Here is an 18580-nt window from a genome sequence, read left to right as displayed (position 1 = left end):
TCTAGAATTGACACATAATTTAACGGTTAGCTAACGACAGCCCATGGGCCAAATGTGGCCCACTGCTTGTTTTCTAACAGCCTGTGAGTGAAGAATGTAGAAATTTTTTTCATTGTTTATTTTCATTGTTAAATGGTTGAAAAAATAAGAATAGTAATATATTGTGACATGTAAAAACTAGAAAATATTCAAATTTCAGTGTCCATGAATAGAGTTTCTTTTAACACAGCTGTGCTCATTTGTTTATGTGTTGTCTGTGTGCTTTTATGCTACAACAGCAGAGATAAGTGAGCAGTTGCAAAAGAGATGGCGGTGGTGCTTTCAGTGCTTTGAATTGCTGCTCAGTGCACTACAAATAGCTTTGATGCATTATAATTTGACAGTGTTTAAAGTGCCACACACATAACTCTACTGTGACATTTTTAAAAAAATTACCAGTGATTACCCTTCATGTCAAAACAGGAAAAGTGGACTTTGAATGTTGTGCTTTTTAACACAGTGGAATATGGGTTGTTTTACAAAATTAGATGGCAGGTTATGTGGTTATTATGCAGTGACACAAGAGCTGTGCTAGAGAGTACGTTACCACTACTAAGCACTCACAACAATATCCCCAACTCACAGGAAAGCAATGGTCAGAAAAATTAGAAGATTTAAAATATGATATCTCATCACTGAGAATTTCTTCACAAAAATAAAAGATTCAAATGACACTGTAACCAAAGTGAGTTTCAAACTGGCTCATGTGTTAGCCAAGCAAGAAAACCATTTACCAATGATGAGTTAATTAAATCATGTTTAACTACAGCAGATATGTGTGCCCAGAAAATAAACTCATTTCGGACCATTAGGCTTTCAGCAATAGCTATTGCTTGAGGAGTTGGGGACTTTGGGAACAATATCAGTAGTCAAAAAGCAATGCAAATTATTTGAGCAGTTTTCCTTGGCTCTTGGTGAGTTGACAGATATTACTGATACTGCCTAGTTGTTATTTGGAGTCAGTGCCAGGTTTGAAGTGACTGAAGGATTGGTCTCTGTGAATAGTCTGTAGAGAACAAGTACAGGCAAGAATGTTTTCAAACCAGTTGAGAAAACACAAAGTTCGTACAAACTGAAGTGGAATCTGCTAGGATGTTTTACAATGAATGGTGGTGAAAATATGTGTGGAGAAGAAGGCTTAGGTGGACAGATTTACAAAGCTTGCAACAATGTAAGGTGTTTAAAGCCTATGGTTATGTTATTATTCATCGGCAGGTGCTTTACAGAGAGTATTTGAGTCTGTTGTGTATCATTAATTTATTGAACCAGTAGTGTCGCCAGTGAACTTTACTTACTCTCATTGACTTCATCAACATCAGTTCTGTGAATTTTTGTCAGAAATAAGAACTGAATATCCTGACTTGCCCTGCCACACAGCAGTTCTGGGGCTTAGCAGCGATAAAATTTTATTGTGGTTTTTTTTTTTTTTTGGTTTTGTTTTGTTTTAGCTCTGAAATAAGATTGAAAATTTTCCAAGTGAGAACTGCCCTCAACCACTATTATCTCTTTGAGAATTAGTTTTTGCTTCAGACTTGATAATGTTTCTTAATGAATTCAACCTAAAAGTACAAGACAAAGCAGTGCTTATGTGCAAAACTTGTATTGCATTCAGGTCACTTTGATGACTATTAACGTTATTTGAACTGCAAGTAATAATATCAAGCTAATTGAGGAGCTTCCCCCAACCTTTGATTGAAAGTGATTCATCTGCAATGTAATGATGAGGCAGATATCAAAGAGAAGAATCTAATAGAATTTTACGCAGATACCTTCCAAGTCATGGACGTGCTCCATTAAAATCATGTGCTTGTGGATTAATAACAATATTTGCAGTATCTAGGCTGTGTGAAAGGAAGCATTCAAGATAAAATATATCAAATCTCATTATAGATCCACATTAACAGATGAACATTTGCAATCGATTTCGATGATAAGGAACACTAACTTTGAATACCAGTTAATTTAAGTATTATCCCCCCATAAGGAATTACATGCTCTTTAGTATTAGCAGGAAAAAAACAACTTAGTTATTACATTTTGAATTTCATCAATAAAAATTTTGTGAAAATTAGTTTTCTCTTTTTCTATACAAGTACCTGGATGATATTCTCAGATGCCCTCTTGACCCACAAATCCCCAAATATTTACTATCTCTCCTTTTTAGGAAGTTTGCCTATCCCTGGCTTAGAGCAGTGTGGCTCAGGACAAACCATTTTCCTGTCACTTTTTCAGTAGCATTTTTGTTTTGTTTTCTTGCTGTTTCCTCACAGCAAGAAAGATTGAGTACTGAGCATGTTATCTTCTATAGAACTTCTTGGTCCTTATCCTTACAGGAGAGCTTTTTGAGCTTATCATTTATAATGGAGTTTTATGTTGGAACTGCCTTGAGGAGGTATCACCTTTTAATTCCGTCTAGATGTGACCTTGGAAACTGCTCAAGGCCAACCGTTGTGAGTCTAATTAAAGCACTGAAATTTGTTACTATTGACTTAATCCTCAAAGTGGTCAGACTGAAAGATGGTACAGAGTATATTTTGTAAGGTTTGTAAGTCACATTTTGCTAAAAACTTGTGTGTTAGTTGATGTAAGAACAAATATATTCGGTTTTTTTAAAATTTGCAATAAGAAAATGTATAGCTCTGCCTCTTTAAATAGGTTGCTTCTAATGTTTTTAAGCATATACTACTTCATGAAACGTTTAAAAGTTGAATAAAGGTAGAAAGAAGGAAAAAAATTCACCCATGCTCTTTGTGTAAAAACATCCACTAGAAATATTTTGGTGTTTTCCTTCCCTGCTTTAAGTCAGTGATAATTTATGTGTGCTTGTTTCAGTCTACCCAATGAGTGTTGATTTTTACTTTGAAGGGAAATTTGAGAATGGTGTTGCAGAAGGAATGGTGGATCCCAACCTAAACCCCATCTCAGCATTCCGACTTTCAGTTATTCAGAATTCTGCTGTTTGGGCCATTCTTAATGAGGTAAGACAATATATTAAATCAGTGAAACTGCTTAGATTCTACATTTTTTACAGCATTTGGATTTCATAATTAAGACCTTTTTGGAATTGAAAATTGCCATTTCATGCTGTTCACTATCTTGTATTTCAGATTCATATTAAAAAAGTCACAAACTGACTATCTCCTAAGAAACCAACACATTTTTTCCCTGTGAATTTGTTGATTAAAGATGGCTGAGCATGTACCTTTTTTTGGTAACTTGAATTCTACCTCTTGTGAAATCTACTGTAGATAAGATGATTGTCATTTCCACTTGGAAAATGAATCTTCCATGGATAATTGTATTCATTCGAACCTAAGCTGTCCTCCAGTTTTAACTTGACTCAGACATTTTACAGTTATGACAGCCTGTTAATATGACTTGTACTATTTTGGTATTATACTAATACATAAGAGTTGTACATATTGTTACATTCCTTAAAATTTGAGAAAAATTAATGTTAAATACATTTTATGAAGGGTACTTTTGAAGTTCATTTATTTTACTATTATAGACCCTCTTTTATAGATTATCAGGGATTATATATATATATATATATATATATATATATATATACACACACACACACACACATATATACACACACACACAAATATACATAAAATGCTACGGAGTTAATTTATTAGAAACACTTAAGAAGTACATATTTTTGTGCAGTAAATTTTTGAATCAATACTTTTTTTGAAAACCAGTTACCTTGTTTTAAGTTCTTTCTATATTTTTCTTTGGAAATGCAAACATTACAAGTTAATGCCATTTTTCAAATGCACTGCCATTTAAGAATGATTCTAGATTGATTTCCTAACTGAAGTACTTTTATAATCACAGTGATTCTGAACAAAATATTTTCAAAGGCATTTCTCATTCCTTAAAGCCAAGATTTTAAAGACCAATGTCCTTCTTGAGGGTTATTTTACTATACTATGTATGGTGTATAGCCACAAAAAATCAGTCTGATAAATTTTAATGTGCAGGGGTGATGCATTTCAACCCAAATTATCATAGACTGAAGTCATTACATTTCCTTTGATATGTAAAATGACACACTCTTCTCTTTTAATCTTTGTCTTTAATCCATGAATCAGAGGCGTTTTCTCTTTCCTTGATGCTTTTATATCTGCACTCACTCCGTGAGTTCTGACAAAATGTTTTCTAGGTAATGCTATTGTATGAGTCACAATTGGTTGAGTTTTAAAGAAAAACAAAATTGTAATGTTGGTTTTTTGGTGAAAGGTATTGTAACAGTTGTATGTTTTTCCAAAACAATTTATTCTACTGCATTATGAACTTGTAAGTAAATTCACATCTGAAGAGTCTTTATTGCTCTTAAACATGCAATTCCAAATGATATCACTACTATAAACAAAACTATTATCAGCCTTAGCAATCGGTGATCTTTACAGAAGTCTTTTACTTTTACAAAATTATGAATTATCAACATCAGTTCCCAACCAACCTGGTGTCCTCAGGTGGGTTGCAGGCGGTTACAGGTGTGCAGAGCTTGAATCTCCTGAGCTTTCAGAGTAGCCAGTGGCTGAGGCCTCTGGCAGCTGGAGGTTCTAGCTGGTTGCCTTTAGCCTGGAGGAGCGTCACCTGGTTACCCAGCAGGCTGAACAAGCAGCTTCCAGACAGCCTCGTTTGCTGTGCAGGGTTATGCAGTGAAAAAGGTTGGGAAACACTGATAGGGTACAGTTATTTCCATGACTCCATATTTGAATAATTCTTAGTTACTTTTCTTGATTAAAAAGTTACACGTTGCCAGCAATGATTTCTTTATGTCCGAGTCCAGTTAAAAATTTTTCTTGAGGTTTTTAGATTTTACTTTTTATTTTCTTTAATTTACGTTTCATTTCCTTCTCAAATCTCCTTGGCCCAGCGCCTAACGGGGAAATGTCACTGCAAAAGCATAAACCTTTCATTACAAAATTGTGGCACCAGCTTCACATACTAAATTACTGCTGTAACAAATAAGTATCAGGAGGTAAAAATCTGGAGGAATCCCCTTGTCTCCCTGCTTCCTAAGTAGCTAACTCTGATTTGAGGAAGAAAGGCCAAGCTCTGAGAGTCTAGGGAGGTGACAGTAATTGCAGCTCCTGGCCATTTGTTGGGGTGTCCCCGTCTTGAGACTGAGCCTTACCCAGCCAGCTTTGTCCTGTTTTTGTGCTCAGTCTCCCCTCCCAGGCTTAGCTCATCCCTCCTGTTCCTGAGACTTTCAGCCAAATCTTATCCATCTTTCAAGGACTCTCCTGTGCACTCCTTCCTCCCCATAGATTTGTTACCAGTGCCTCATTGAGTCCAGAACAGTGCCTGACACGTGGCAGGTGCCCAGGCAGCGTCTGGGGAAGGGGACCAACTGTTCCAGCCCACACTCCTCTTTCTTTTTCTTAACTCTCTTTACCTACTGTCCTTGCCACACACTCACACACACACTCAGCTGTCTAGTTTGTTTGTGGCGAGTGTGTGTGCACATACACGTAATCACTCTGGCCAGATGTCAAGCTCCTGCAGGCAAGCCTGTAAGTCATGCTTCCTAGGTTCCTCTGCTGCACAGGTGCTCACGGACCCTCGTGTCAGCTGTGCTCTCCTTTTCCCCAGTTTCCACTAGACAATTAGAAGCAGCCAGGCTTGCCTCAAGCAAGCGATTATAGTAGTTGCCCGTAAGAGTCATGTTAGGGACTAAAGTATTGGGACAGAAGATGAGGGGACCTGGAATGAGAGAAAGTACATACTTGACCTTGAGTGGACACTGAACCACTTTTACCCAGAGTGGTGGGGAAAAGTACAAATGGCGCGACTAATTTTATTTTTATGTATGTATACGGCATGATGCCTCTGGAGCTGCACTGTCCTCTACAGTAGCTACTGGACACAGGGTGGCTATTTAAGTTTAAATTAATAAAACATTCAGCTCCTCAGTCACACTAGCTCCCTATGGCTAGTGGCCACTGGGTTAAACAGCACAGATATAGAACATCTCCATCGTCACAGAAAATTCTGCAGCACAGCACTGTGTCAAGAGTGCTAATATGAACATTGTAGAATCCAGAATAATGAATTCCCATCATGAGGCTAAAAGCAGACATGCAGAATATATCGTAGTGCAAATGATGATGAGTATTTCGGGTGAGAAGAGAAGGTTGAGGACCTACTTCCAGGATTCTAAGATCCAGTTCCTAAGTTCTTTAAGTCTCATGCATCCTTTACAGCATTCACTGTCCCTACTATGTAGTCCCAAGAGAGTGACAACTTGAGGATGAGGTTCCAAAGCATGTGTGATTGACAAGCTTTGGAAAATGTGAATGCACATGGATTTAGCACACAGCCTCTAGACATGTATGTGAAGGTTAATTCAGCTGTTGGAGATGTCTTTGAACAAGCTTTTTAAGTCAGTTGCATTCGTAAATAATTCGAAGGTGTTATTTTAAAAACTTCAGCAACGCTATGGAGGCTTCTTTTAAATATGTCATAATAATGAAAAAAGTTGTCTTCCAGCAACGCTGCCCTCAAAGGCAAGTGTGGTTACGTGGAAACAGCATGTTTGGCGAGATTGCTCTAATTAATAGCAGTGAATGTTTGTAGCAGCCAGAATTCCATGGATGACCTCCCCCCGCCCCTCAATGACTTTGTATATCCTGACCCTTTGAGTATGTGTGGAACCTGTGAGTATGACCCATAATTATGTTGTACAGCAAAAAGGAGATTATCTGGGGACAGCTAATCTAATCAGGCGAGCCCTTGAACAGCAGAGTTTTCTCAGGCTGTCAGCAGAAGTCAGAGTCAAAGCAGGACTTGCGGCACCACGGCTGGTTTAAGATGGAGGCGGCCACATGAGAAGGAATGCAGATGGTCTTAAGGAGCTGAGAGGCCCCAGCTGACAGCCAAGAGAATGGAAACTGCAGTCCTGCAGCCGCAGGAACTGAACTCAGCCACCAACCGGAAGGAGTGTGCAGGTGGACTCTCCTCCAGCAGCTAAGAGCTCAGCCCCCCCAACACGGGATTCCGGCCACGTGAATCTCTAAGCAGAGAGCTCAGGCCCGCCTGCCTGGACTTCTGGCCTACAGAGCTGTGAGATAATAAATGGGTGTTGTTTTACGCTTTTAAATTTGCCGTGACTTTATGCAGCAATAGAAAATGAATACGATATTTAAAAGAGGTGAAGCGGAGAAGGCTTCCTGCTTGATTCCCTCTGGTATGTTGGGTATTTCTTGATAAACTTACGAATAAAGTCTTGCACTAGCAGATCATATACACAGGCCTCATCTGGGATTCTCTCCCAGAGACCTCAGTTAATCCTCTTTGGAAGGTTGTTGGCAAAAACTTGCAGCACCTTTGTAGCGTTTCATGAAGGAACCGCTAGCATGAGATTGCAGGAGCGGGATCCAGTGAGTAAGGAATCTTTTTCCTGGAATAGGTGTCACTTTATGTTGATTTAGGCTGCTCTGAGCCTGTCAGTTATTTAAGAATGAGGAACAGTGGTATTTTAAGTAAGATATTAAGAGAAAAAAAAAATTGATGCCTTTATGTAGAGACCAAATAATCTACTCTGTATTGAAGGACTTTTTTTTTAACCAAAATTTATAGTCTAAGCACAGATCAAATCCTATATGTGCTGACCAAATTTTTGTACTTAGGGAATACTTTTCAAAATACTTCTATGCTTCCAAGCCATTAATTGCTAATGAAGTTTAATTTTGGTTTGTCCATTACTTTTTGTGCTTCTTTTACTATACTGCTATAGCCTTGATATAAGAAAAGTTGAGCTAAAAGAAAGAAAATGAGAGGCTAACATTATCGAAAGGTCAGAAATTTGAGTCATAATCATATCTGAGGTCCTAAGGGAACTTTGACATCTGATCTCTTTAAAGAAAAGGAAACTTTTCAAAGCTATGTAGCAGTGTTTATAGTGTATGAAATTTGATAGTTGTAAATTATTAATTATTAATCTTAACAGATATATGCCATGATAACTAACATGCTTACTTTATTTCTCCAATGCATGTGAACCTACAGTGAAGAGCCCACTACTACAGTATTACTAAAAAAAAAAAAAAAACAACAAAGGATTTGTTTATATATATACATATATATACCCATATCATCAATGCTTATATAGAAACTCTTCTTACCTGAAACACGTGCTTCACCTGTTTGGGCACTAGCTAGAGCATTTCCAGAGGAACAAACAAGAAAGAGCTGGCACTCCAGTTATGTGTGAGTTGAGAATTTAGATGTCGTTCAAAAACGTGAACTGAACGTTGAATGGGAAACACTTTGTGCGGAAAAACGTTAGGAACAGTGGTGCTAAAATTGTTCTAAACTAAGGATTGTCTGTTGTGGGGAACATTCAATACTCTTGGACACTAGGGAAGCTGTTTAATATGTCACTTGCTCCTAGTGGCTTCATGGTATTAGTAATTAGCAAATTGCCCTGGAATCAAAGGTTTGGTACTTTAGTTTGATTAGCATTCCATTACTTATTTGAAATGCTCAGTGTTGGCTGAAATTGGGTGAAAATACCTTTTGAAGACATAGTCTCTGAGCCTTAAAAATGGTGGATATCGACAGTACTGTCAGATGCACTGCCAGCAGAGCTGATACTTCTCATTTCAGTGCAGACAGTCACGCTTTCTAAGACGGATTTAGAAATCAGCTGATTAAACTGTAACAGTTGTTTCATTTATGGAATGAAAAACTGAAGCGTTTCTCCTTGAGAACAAACTTTGTTTGGAAAGGTTGTCTTTGTAATTGGGGTGTTTCTGGAAGCACCCCTGGGAGAAGCTGCCTGAGGAACTGCTTTTCCAGGTTGTACCAGATGTTTTTTTCTCCGTAAATGTATTGTACATATTTTCCTTACAATGTCTCCATTGGTTGAATGGGTAATCTCTGTAGTAATATTTTAGGTACCTGTTGGATTTTTAAAGGCAGATTATTTATTTTCAAATTTGCTGCTATAACTGAAAGCCTGATAACTAGTCCTGTTGACTGTGCCTTTCATCACTGTTTCTCTGTGCCACAACCGTTCATGTGTATTTGAGATAAAGAAGTTTAAAAAGCCATGTTGAATTCAAGACTCCTTCTAATAAAAGTAAAACAGGTAAAACTTTATGAGTACTAAGCTTTTTTTATTATTAGTTTTGCTTAACACTGATATAATAATAGTTTACTGGTACTGTTTTCAGTTAGAAAACGTGGATTTGATATGTGGGTTTTGGAAAGTCTTCTAAGAAAGAAAAGCAGCCTGGTGTCAAGACCGTGATTATCAGTGTCATGCAGGTGTTCACTCAGACCTTGCATATGCTACTGTACAGTCCCCGGAGTAAGAGTAGCCTCCAGGGACCTCTTCGATCTACTGTATTTTGTTTGTTTGTTGGGTAGTTTTTTTTTTTTGCATGAACAATGGCTGTTAATGATATTTAGAGCCTGTAGTACAGTGATTCCTATTTGAATTACAAGTAGAGGCTTTTGAAGGTTACACTGGGATCCTGTGGCTTATATAAAAGTTTAAAATGCAGCCCATTAGAAATGGGGCTGGACTTTGTACCTTGTCAGTAACAGTGGGGGAGGGGAGAAGGGGAAACATTATTACCATGTTCTCCATATGGATACTTTCAAAAATAATTCATATTAAAAAGTTTTACCTTTCTCTCTTCCGCATGCCCTTAGTACTTTGCATATATTCTCTGTGCAGAATAAAATACATGCCTTAGTTTAAAAAATATTTATTATAGAAATGTACATTTAATTAGTTTTAAGGAAGGTACTAGATAACAGTGTTAGCATATATATTTCTTCAAATTTGCAAACTTTACACCTTTGAGATATCTACAGTGATAGTTTATTTACAAGTTTCACAAGAAATCACCACCTCACCAATACTGCTGACGCACCTAAGATGTAAGAGGCTCCCGGTTTCACTTCACTCTGTACTTGTAGAAGGAGCACAGCGTGCGGGTGAAGTTCCAGCCCAGCGCTAGCGACAGTCCATAGAGCAGGATGAGAGGTGCAAACGGGTAAAGAAGAATCACTGTGTTTTTCAGAAACGGCAGCGCTGGAAAAGGAGCAAACCCACATGCATTGGTGGGTAAAGTAAAGGACTAGTAAACGAGCGTTCTGGAAGACGGCTTCCCCCACAGCACGAGGGGCCGAGCAGGCACACATACTGTGAATCTTACTGAAACATCTTACTGACAATGCTATACTGCAGCCAGAGCAATATTACTACTCCTCTGTGTTATTTCCTTCTCATTCATGGCTGTGAAGAAACCGAGCAGAGGTTTCTCAGCACAGAGGATGAATGAGAAGCAAATCCAGGACTGAGGTTAAGAGTGAGGGTCAAACATCACCAATATTAATGGACGCAGTGGTGAATTTAAACCTGTAATGCTTCAGAAGCCTCCCATTCTAACGTACCAACAGAGATGGATGATGTTATAGGAAAAAAACCAACTTTCAGCTATTTGCGATTTCCCAACGGGGGAAAGCATTACACGTCCACTTTGAGAAGGTGAGATCTCAACTAGTATCCCAGACTTTAGGAAAGAACTGAAACTCTCACATATAAAATCCATCCTCAGATATCCATGTTTGTTTCTTGCTCATGGCTTGGTTAGTGGGTCCCTACCCCATGCATTCTAACCTAAATATTTCTCATACAAGTAGTCCTCAAACTGAAACTGAGCTGTGCTCAAAGAATCTTCTAAATCGTAGGGAGTTACCAGGAGAGTGATCCAGAATCCACTTCAAGCAATCATAACGTGGCAGTGTGCTAATGACATTTTAAAACTTTCTCAAAATGTGAAAATTCATTAGAAGCCTAAATACAACATGTCACAAACATCTCCCCTGAACTAGAGAAAAGACTCTCAATGCCCCAAACAAGGTATTACAATTTGGGTGGCAGGGGGGTTGCAGTGGTTCCTGGCAAAGCCAAGGGGGCAAGCATGGGAAGCTGTCACCATAGGAGCCAGTCACATGTGAGTATAAGTGGCTTCTATTTACAGTAAGAGCCTAATCATCTAGAGTGACAAGAAAGGAAGGGCTAAGAATATAATGCTAACAAATCATAAGTAAGGTCTCTAGATTTAATCTAACTCTATTGAATAAAGATTGTTTCTTAACATACATGAAGAAGAATGTAAATATGGTTCTCATTCATACTATGAGAAATGAATCGATAGCAGGACTTAGCAGTGAATTCACAAACACCCTGAGCTCAGCAGGAGCTGGGCCCGATCTTCTGTGATCATCTGCAGAACCTCTCATCCCTAAGCTTCTCCAGTCCAGCAGGTGGCCTGGCACCTGGCCTTAGGCCCAGACTGTTGAGCAGGCACTCCTGCTGTTGACGCGTAACCACCTCTGCACCCCTGGGCCCTCCGCTGCTCCTGAGCCCCACAGTCTCCCTGTGACGGGTGAACTTTGTGTACTGTGTCTCGGGTCCAGTATATGAATTGTGAGCAGGGTTCATCTATTTTAAACACAGATGTTTACAAAATAAAGAGTATTTCAAACCCCCCGGCCCACAATCATAGAACAGAAAATGAGGCAAAGGTTTTAAACATGCCCACACATCGGACCCAGCCCTTTCCTCACTCTGACTGCCGGTAACCTAGAACCCAAAAGCCTGGGAGAAAAGGAAGAGGAAACCGATCGTGGGTTTCCTGCCAGTAATTTGGACAGCATCAATATGGTTTAACATGGTTCCTTGAAATTATAAAATTTGTTATATACCAGCTGTGCCACCTGCTAGCTGCGTGACCGTGGGTAAGTTACTTAATCTCTCTGCGCCTGTTTCCTCATTTGAAAAATGGGGATAAGTAAAGCTGTACCATGTATCTGTAAAGATTAAACGGGAGAATTCCTATAAAACACCTGGGACAGTGCCTGTAAGAGCTCCATGAAAGTAAGCTAATTGTATTATTGTTACAACTTCTCTCCTCCCTGCTGTGTTGTCAATCAACCAAAAAAAGCAATTACTTACCACTGTATCCTAGGAAAGTTACGTAGATGTAGTAGCCAACTGCAACCAACCATAAGGTATTTCCAACTAAATATCCAATAAATGTGTCTGTTAGGATGACATCTGCGGAAGAGACGCATACAATGAATCTCTTTTCAGTGGGTACAATGTAGACTTTTTGATAATATATTGAGAAGTAACTGCTACTTACGGTTGATGAAAAAAAGCTGGATAAAATGCAGAATGACGAGGAGAGGGTAAAAAGCGTTCAGATGCACATCAAACGCATAGCCCCACTCCACATCATGGTCTCTGCTCTGCCGTTTCACTAAATACTTGTTAGAGATAAACCTGAAGAGAAAAGTTAACATTTATTTCATAGTACAATAAAATTAATTATGAGTATTTACCGACTACTTTCTATGTCCCTAGCTTTATTCCAGACATTTGGAGATACAGCGGTAAACAAAACAAATTTCTGCCTTCAATCTCGTGGGAGTAGTCTGACAACAATACAAATAGCTGTCAGATGGTCCTATAGAGAAAAACAGAGCAGTACAGAAAGACAGAATACAAAGTTGAAATGTTACATATGATGATGGTCGTAAGAGAGCGACATCTGGGTAAAGTCCCAAGGGCAGTGATGGGAAGAATCCCCCAGGGCAGAGCATTCCAGGCAGAGGGGAGTCCAAGCACAGAGGTGGGGGTGGGTACAGGGAGGTGGCAGAGGGGCCCGCAGGCTTGAGGAATGGGGGAGGGGCGCAGAGTGCCTGGGACAAGTGAGAAGATACGCAGGAAATGGAATCCGAAAACAAACGGGAGCTGGATCTTATAGAGCCTGTGGCCACTGTCAGACCTTTGGGCTTTTACTCTTGGTGGAATAAGAAGTCACTGTGGAGTTCCCAGAACGTCTGACTTACTGTACTGACCGGGTTCCTCTGGCTGCCGGCCTGAGAACAGACTCTGGGGACAAGAGTGGAAGCAGAGAGGCAGATGGGAGGCTGCTGCGAGCAGGAGATGAACAGGGTGGCAGCAGCGGAGGTGCTGACATGGGGATATATTAACCGCTGGAAGGCAGAGCCAACAGGACTAGAGGTACTAGACTAGTGCTAGACTTGAGTGCTAGGGTACAAAAAAAAAAGATCAGTCAAGAACGACCGAGAGATTCTGGCCTTAAACAAATGGAAGACTGAGGTGTGAGGTGGGGATGCCTGTCAGTCTGGAGTAAGAAGTATAGAAGGTCTAGAGTTTAGAGGAGAGGTCCAAACTGCAGATATAAACTCATCAGTGTGTGGATGATATTAAAAGCCACGAACCCAAATGCGATCACCCAAAGAGTGAACGCAGAAAACAGGTCCAAGGCCTAGGACCTGGGTCTCCCCCGTGGAAAGGTCAGGGAGTCAGGAGGAACCAGTAAAGAGAGAGGGGCCAATGGTGTCTCCAGCCACAGGAACAATCACTCAGCTGGTGTCTCTGTTCCACAGCGTGGCCTAATCGTTCCGTTAAATGACGAACGAATGAGAAGACAGACATCCAGGTAACAGAAAGATTGTCAAAGGAAAAGAACAAAAAAGATCATTATAAACATAGCTGTGGAAATTCAATGGACTCTTCCACATGTGATTTCATTTTGAGGATACCATTAAGAAAACGCTATGCCTGGTGGAAATAAAAATAGAAAAAAGAAAGAAACGAGGGAGAAGGTGTTACAGTACTAATAAACGAACGAGCAGACAGACATCCAGGTAACAGAAAGATTGTCAAAGGAAAAGAACAAAAAAGATCATTGTATTATAAACACAGCTGTGGAAATTCAATGGACTCTTCCACATGTGATTTCATTTTGAGGATACCGTTAAGAAAATGCTATGCCTAGTGGAAATAAAAATAGAAAAAAGAAAGAAACAAGAGGGAGAAGGTGTTACAGTACTAATAAAGCAGTCCTGTACTCAGTTATCTGAAAGTGGCAAGACAGTCGTGCTCTGATCGAGCAAACGAGCTCACCAGAACACCTTCCACTTGAGCCGAGAACCTGTGCCATTAAAACGAATGGAATAAGCATCTAGCCCACTACCCAAGTTCCCACTCTGGGGTCCTGCTGCTGCCCCTACCCCTCTGCTTAGCCCCTGAATGGCTGCTTTCCAGGCTTCTGGCCTCCTTCCGAGTCTCACCTCTAGAACATGGACACGCCTTCTGAGAGCGCTCAAAGACAGCTGCGGTGCTCCCCTCCCACCTCCGTATTAATAATGCCAGTCATGTCTTCATCTTGGCCAGACTGTTGCAGCTTCCTAGTTACCTACCCCAGTGGCCAATGAACCTTCACTTCATTATCAACAAGCCTCCTGAACTCAACATGTCCAACATGGAATGCTTCACTTGCACCGGCCACTGACTCCTAAGCCCAAAACTCCCAGGCCATCCCAGAGGCCCCGGGTCCTCCTCTTCCCTACCCTCCTCTATTTCTGTGACACCGCACTAGTCCGGGCCTCCTCTGCTCCAGTGCAGACCCCACGACTGTATCCAGCCTAGCCACTCTCTCCAGCTCCTCCGTCTCCACTGCCATAGACAGGATTTTTCCTGAAGTGTGAATTTGATCGTATTTCTTACTTCAAAGCCTCCAAGCTCCCCACCGCTCCCCCTCCCTCCTACTCCCACATGCAGCCTATGAGCTAAAGTCCAGTTCTTTTCTCTAAATTGTATTTAGGGCCAATTTCTCTGTTCCCATCTCCTCCCCAGCCACCCAGTGCCCCCTGTGCTCCCATACCTGGCACGCTGTTCCACACCTCTCTGCCTTCACACTTGGTGCCAGGCATCAGCTACCCCATCTGCCCAAATACCTCCTCATGCTGGCTTCTGTGGCGCCCCTGGCGTGACTGGAATCACGCATTTCTATTTCTAGTTCCTCACACAATTCACAGCGCAATGTAGGTTCTCAAAAATATACTGAGTCCTTCTCCAATGAACTCAAACTATGATACAGACTCACACTAAAGGTACTAAACTCCCGGCTTCTGCGACCCTCCAGATCGCAGAATCGCAATGCATTCAAGGCAGAATGCCGGCTACAAACTATTTGTTTGAAAGCCTTATTTATTGAAATTTTTTCGCCTAGCATGTTTCCCTTGGATAGCTTGATAATGAACACGTGACTTACATTGGTTAGCGGTATTCTTTTTAGGCCAGATTTTAGAATCTTAGGTTAATGATGCATTCCATTTTCCGACTACCTAGCACATACAAGACCTGTACTGGACTAGTCAGAAATTAAAAAGCAAAATAACAGGTTGGTATCATCAGAGGTTAGCGTCTCAGAATCTTGCTTAAAATGTTAACAGCTACCATTTATTGAGCACAGACTATATGCCAAGTGCTTTTCATACCACAATCTTTTCAAATACCTCATAAATAATCAACTCCATCTTCCAAAAGAGAAGACTGGAGCTAAGAAGTACACAGTAAATGACTGAGCTGGCATTTGAACCCAGGTCTCTCTGTGACTCAGGTTCCAGTGTTTTCTGACATACAATGACCACCACCTCCGGCCCCCTGCTGAGCTCACCCACACATCCACCCCTTCTGCCAACCCCACAGGAGCACTGATCAGGGAGAAGGCTGAAAAACCAAACACCAGATTTATACTCAGTACACTACTGTTGCTACAGTAAACCCAGACAAAGTCAGACTGAGAACCCAGTCAATAAAACCCACGTGTGTGGCTCAGAAGACAGACACCAAAATTTTAACCAAAACAATCCTTTTTCAGGTGTACTTCATTTCATGTCAAAGATGCAAAGTAAGATTCCATAATATAATCGTCTACATCTTATACCTCTAGAAGTGACCCACTGGCAAAGGCAGCAGAATATTGTGCCATCATCCAGACAGCTTAAGCAGAATTGGCTAACTGCATAATATTTTTGCAAAATCAAAATTTTTGTTAATATGACACAATCATTACTTCAATTCACTTATTTGCTGCGCTTTGACAAAGCAGACCATCCCCTTAGAGTATTTTCTGATGTAGGTACCGACACAGGAGGACAAGGTATAAAAATCCTGGCAGCCAAAATTGATGCTTTCAGTTCATCTATCTTGTTTCAATTTCCATCAGCTACTCTCTGAAGCAAGCAAATGGAGGCTCTACAGCAGCATCTAAAGAACCAAAGTTAACAGTACTTACCACATTAAGGTTGATATGAGAAGACCGACGCCTACACAGTCTATGAATACAACCCAAAGGAGCAGCTTTATCGTCTCAAAAAATCCCATGTCCAGCACAAAGCCAAATCCTATAGTGGACACTGAAAGAAAGATTTACAAGATGTATTCAGGCACTCTGCTAGATTCTAGGGGTACAGGGCATGGTCTCTGCCTTTCAGATGCCCACTCTAGTGTGGAAGACAGGTATGTAAACCCCAAAGGTATGTTAGATGTAACTGATTAAGAAATGCAGACCACCTTGGAACACAGAACTACCACTGAGATATCTGAAGTTTACTGAGGAGGCCCTCGTCTGTCTGTGGTTCACCAGGGTAGCCCCAGCATTCAGAACACAAGCAGCACTCACGTATTTTTAAGTCTAGTTAAAGGTGAAAAAAAATCCAACACCCTAAAGACGGCTCAGACCCTTTCACTGCACTACTGGAGAACTAAGAGCAGTTTCTCTAGTTCACATTGGTACTTTCAGAACTCTCATTCTGGATTGGCCTGATGGTGAAATGCAATTTCCAACCTCGGTAGTCCTTTTTCACAGTAAGTTTGCATTTGGGTATCAATTTATTTATCATGGTAGTTAAAAGACATGGAGTGACTCTGTCCTCTGCTTTTGAAAGTTCTGAGGAAACAGTTGACTCTGGCACCTGCTTGGGACTTTTAAAATCAGGAAGAATACCACCTTCTTTCCTGTGAGGAGATTTCTGAGGCTTCAGAGAGGAAGAAAACAGCTTCAGAGATCCCCAAATTGTGACCCACAACATGCTGATAACAAAAGATTCTCCAAATGACAAGCCCAACCTGAAATGCTCATTTATTCTTCAACTCTCCTGCAGACAGACACTTACCACAGAGCCAGAGACTTAACAGGACCAAGAAAGCAGGGTCATCTCTGGCCCACTGATCCTTTGTCTGCTTCCGGTAATGAAAGTTTCTATAAACTCTCTGTGGGGAAGTGAACAGGTAGAGCATCTGCCAGGCAGCAAACTCAAAGTCCATCTGCCGGAAACGAAAAAGCCTCCTCAGGTATTTGTAGCGTTTTGCTCCAGCTGTGTGTCTGGCCGCATCCCTGGAACTCAATACCCCGTTCCCCTGCACTGGGGAATTCACTGAAGTACTCGGTAACATCTTCCTAGATGGAAGAAAAAAAAAAATTCTATTACAAGTCATCTGAAGAAACTGTCAGCTACTAGCACCCCTCTTGTGAGTTACGAGAGAAGTCACCTTACATTTCGGCTCCAATCCCTGCGTAGAGGCAGGGCTCAAAAGCGAGTGGAGTTGGTTCTGAGGCTGCAGAAATGATCACTGCACTTCAGGCAAGGGCTACCCCACACCCTTCTGAACCTTCATAATAACACTTTCATAGGGTCCACATTTTCCCCACACTTCACTTCCCTCAATCCTCAGCTTCCCCCTTCCCCCCCACTCCCCGGCAGGGGCAGTGATACTGATGGAGCCAAAATTTGCACTCAGGCAGTCTGGCTCAAAATTCCACCTGTCATGTGGGCTCTCGACCATCAAGACTTTAAGAGAAAGCCTTTGCTGAAACCAAACAGAAACGACGTTCCCGACGAGGTAAAATAAATGGCCTATCTCACAGGTCCATCAGCGCATGACCAGCAAGCAACTCGTTCATGACTATGTGATGTAAAAACAAAGCAGAACTCAAATGCATAGTGCTTTACTTCCTGACTAGTTCAGCAGGGGAACGACAGCGTGGGAGTTCCGGTCCAACCAGTCTGAAGCCAGGGGAGCGCCGGTCACCGTCCGGCCCCCACGCCCCGCCCCGGCAGCCCAGTGTCTGGCTCCACTCCCCAGGCCTCCTCCGGGACGTTTCCTACGGCTCCCCGCCGGCCCAGGGCCTCGGGTAGGGCGGCCAGATTTAGCATAAAAACACAGGACGTCCAGTTACAACTGAATCTCAAATACAAGAGTAATTTTTAATATCAGCAGGTTCGAAACACTACGTGGGACATACGCATACGAAAACATTCCTCGCTGGTATCTGAAATTCAACTGTAACCAGCCCCCCTGAATGTGTCTGGCAGCCCCGCCGCAGGCCGAGCAGCCGAACCCGGGCGCGGTCACTCCAGGGACGGGTGACGTGGGGCCGCGAGTTGCCGGAGGAAACGGCCCCCGGGCGAGCCCGAGTCGCGCGCAGACAGGGCGGTCGGCAGGCCTCACCTGGAGCCCCGCGGCGGCCTCCACCGGCTCCAAACTGACCCGCCACCGCCACACAGCAGCCGAACCCAGCTGCCGCGGGGCCAACTTCCCTCCCAGCAACGTCGCTGGCGCTGGGGGCGCGGCGCGGTGCGTCACGTGACCCACTTCCGCCGCGCGCGCGGCCTCCCGGGC

The 18580-nt window shown here is 41.8% G+C and overlaps 2 protein-coding genes across 4 annotated transcripts in view; one reads left to right on the top strand and one right to left on the bottom strand.

Moving 5' to 3' along the window:
• Nucleotides 1-3446, top strand: part of MGAT4A (alpha-1,3-mannosyl-glycoprotein 4-beta-N-acetylglucosaminyltransferase A) — a 110920-nt gene extending 107474 nt beyond the window's left edge. For both annotated transcript variants that reach the window (XM_068564323.1, XM_068564322.1), the window contains exons 15-16: nucleotides 2905-3017; nucleotides 3147-3446. In XM_068564323.1, the coding sequence (XP_068420424.1) occupies nucleotides 2905-3017; nucleotides 3147-3173 (140 nt within the window). In that variant the 3' untranslated portion in view covers nucleotides 3174-3446. The remainder of the gene's footprint in view (nucleotides 1-2904; nucleotides 3018-3146) is intronic.
• Nucleotides 3447-3804: 358 nt separating this feature from the next.
• UNC50 (unc-50 inner nuclear membrane RNA binding protein) lies at nucleotides 3805-18542 on the bottom strand. Of its 2 annotated transcripts, XM_068564325.1 has the most exons (7): nucleotides 18410-18542; nucleotides 17074-17357; nucleotides 16194-16314; nucleotides 12225-12364; nucleotides 12035-12136; nucleotides 9945-10105; nucleotides 3805-4953 (listed from the first exon to the last, which is right to left on the bottom strand). In XM_068564325.1, exons 2-6 carry the CDS (start codon nucleotides 17351-17353, stop codon nucleotides 9969-9971), a joined length of 780 nt encoding a protein of 259 aa, XP_068420426.1. In that variant the 5' UTR covers nucleotides 17354-17357; nucleotides 18410-18542; the 3' UTR covers nucleotides 3805-4953; nucleotides 9945-9968. The 2 variants fall into 2 exon arrangements, with proteins under 2 accessions (XP_068420426.1, XP_068420425.1); XM_068564324.1 differs by lacking the exon at nucleotides 3805-4953 and having other exon boundaries at nucleotides 9761-10105.
• Nucleotides 18543-18580: the final 38 nt, after the last annotated feature.

The sequence above is a fragment of the Eschrichtius robustus genome, chromosome 15 (assembly GCF_028021215.1).
Source record: "Eschrichtius robustus isolate mEscRob2 chromosome 15, mEscRob2.pri, whole genome shotgun sequence".
Lineage (NCBI taxonomy): Eukaryota > Metazoa > Chordata > Mammalia > Artiodactyla > Eschrichtiidae > Eschrichtius > Eschrichtius robustus.
This window is presented reverse-complemented; position numbering and strand designations above follow the sequence as displayed.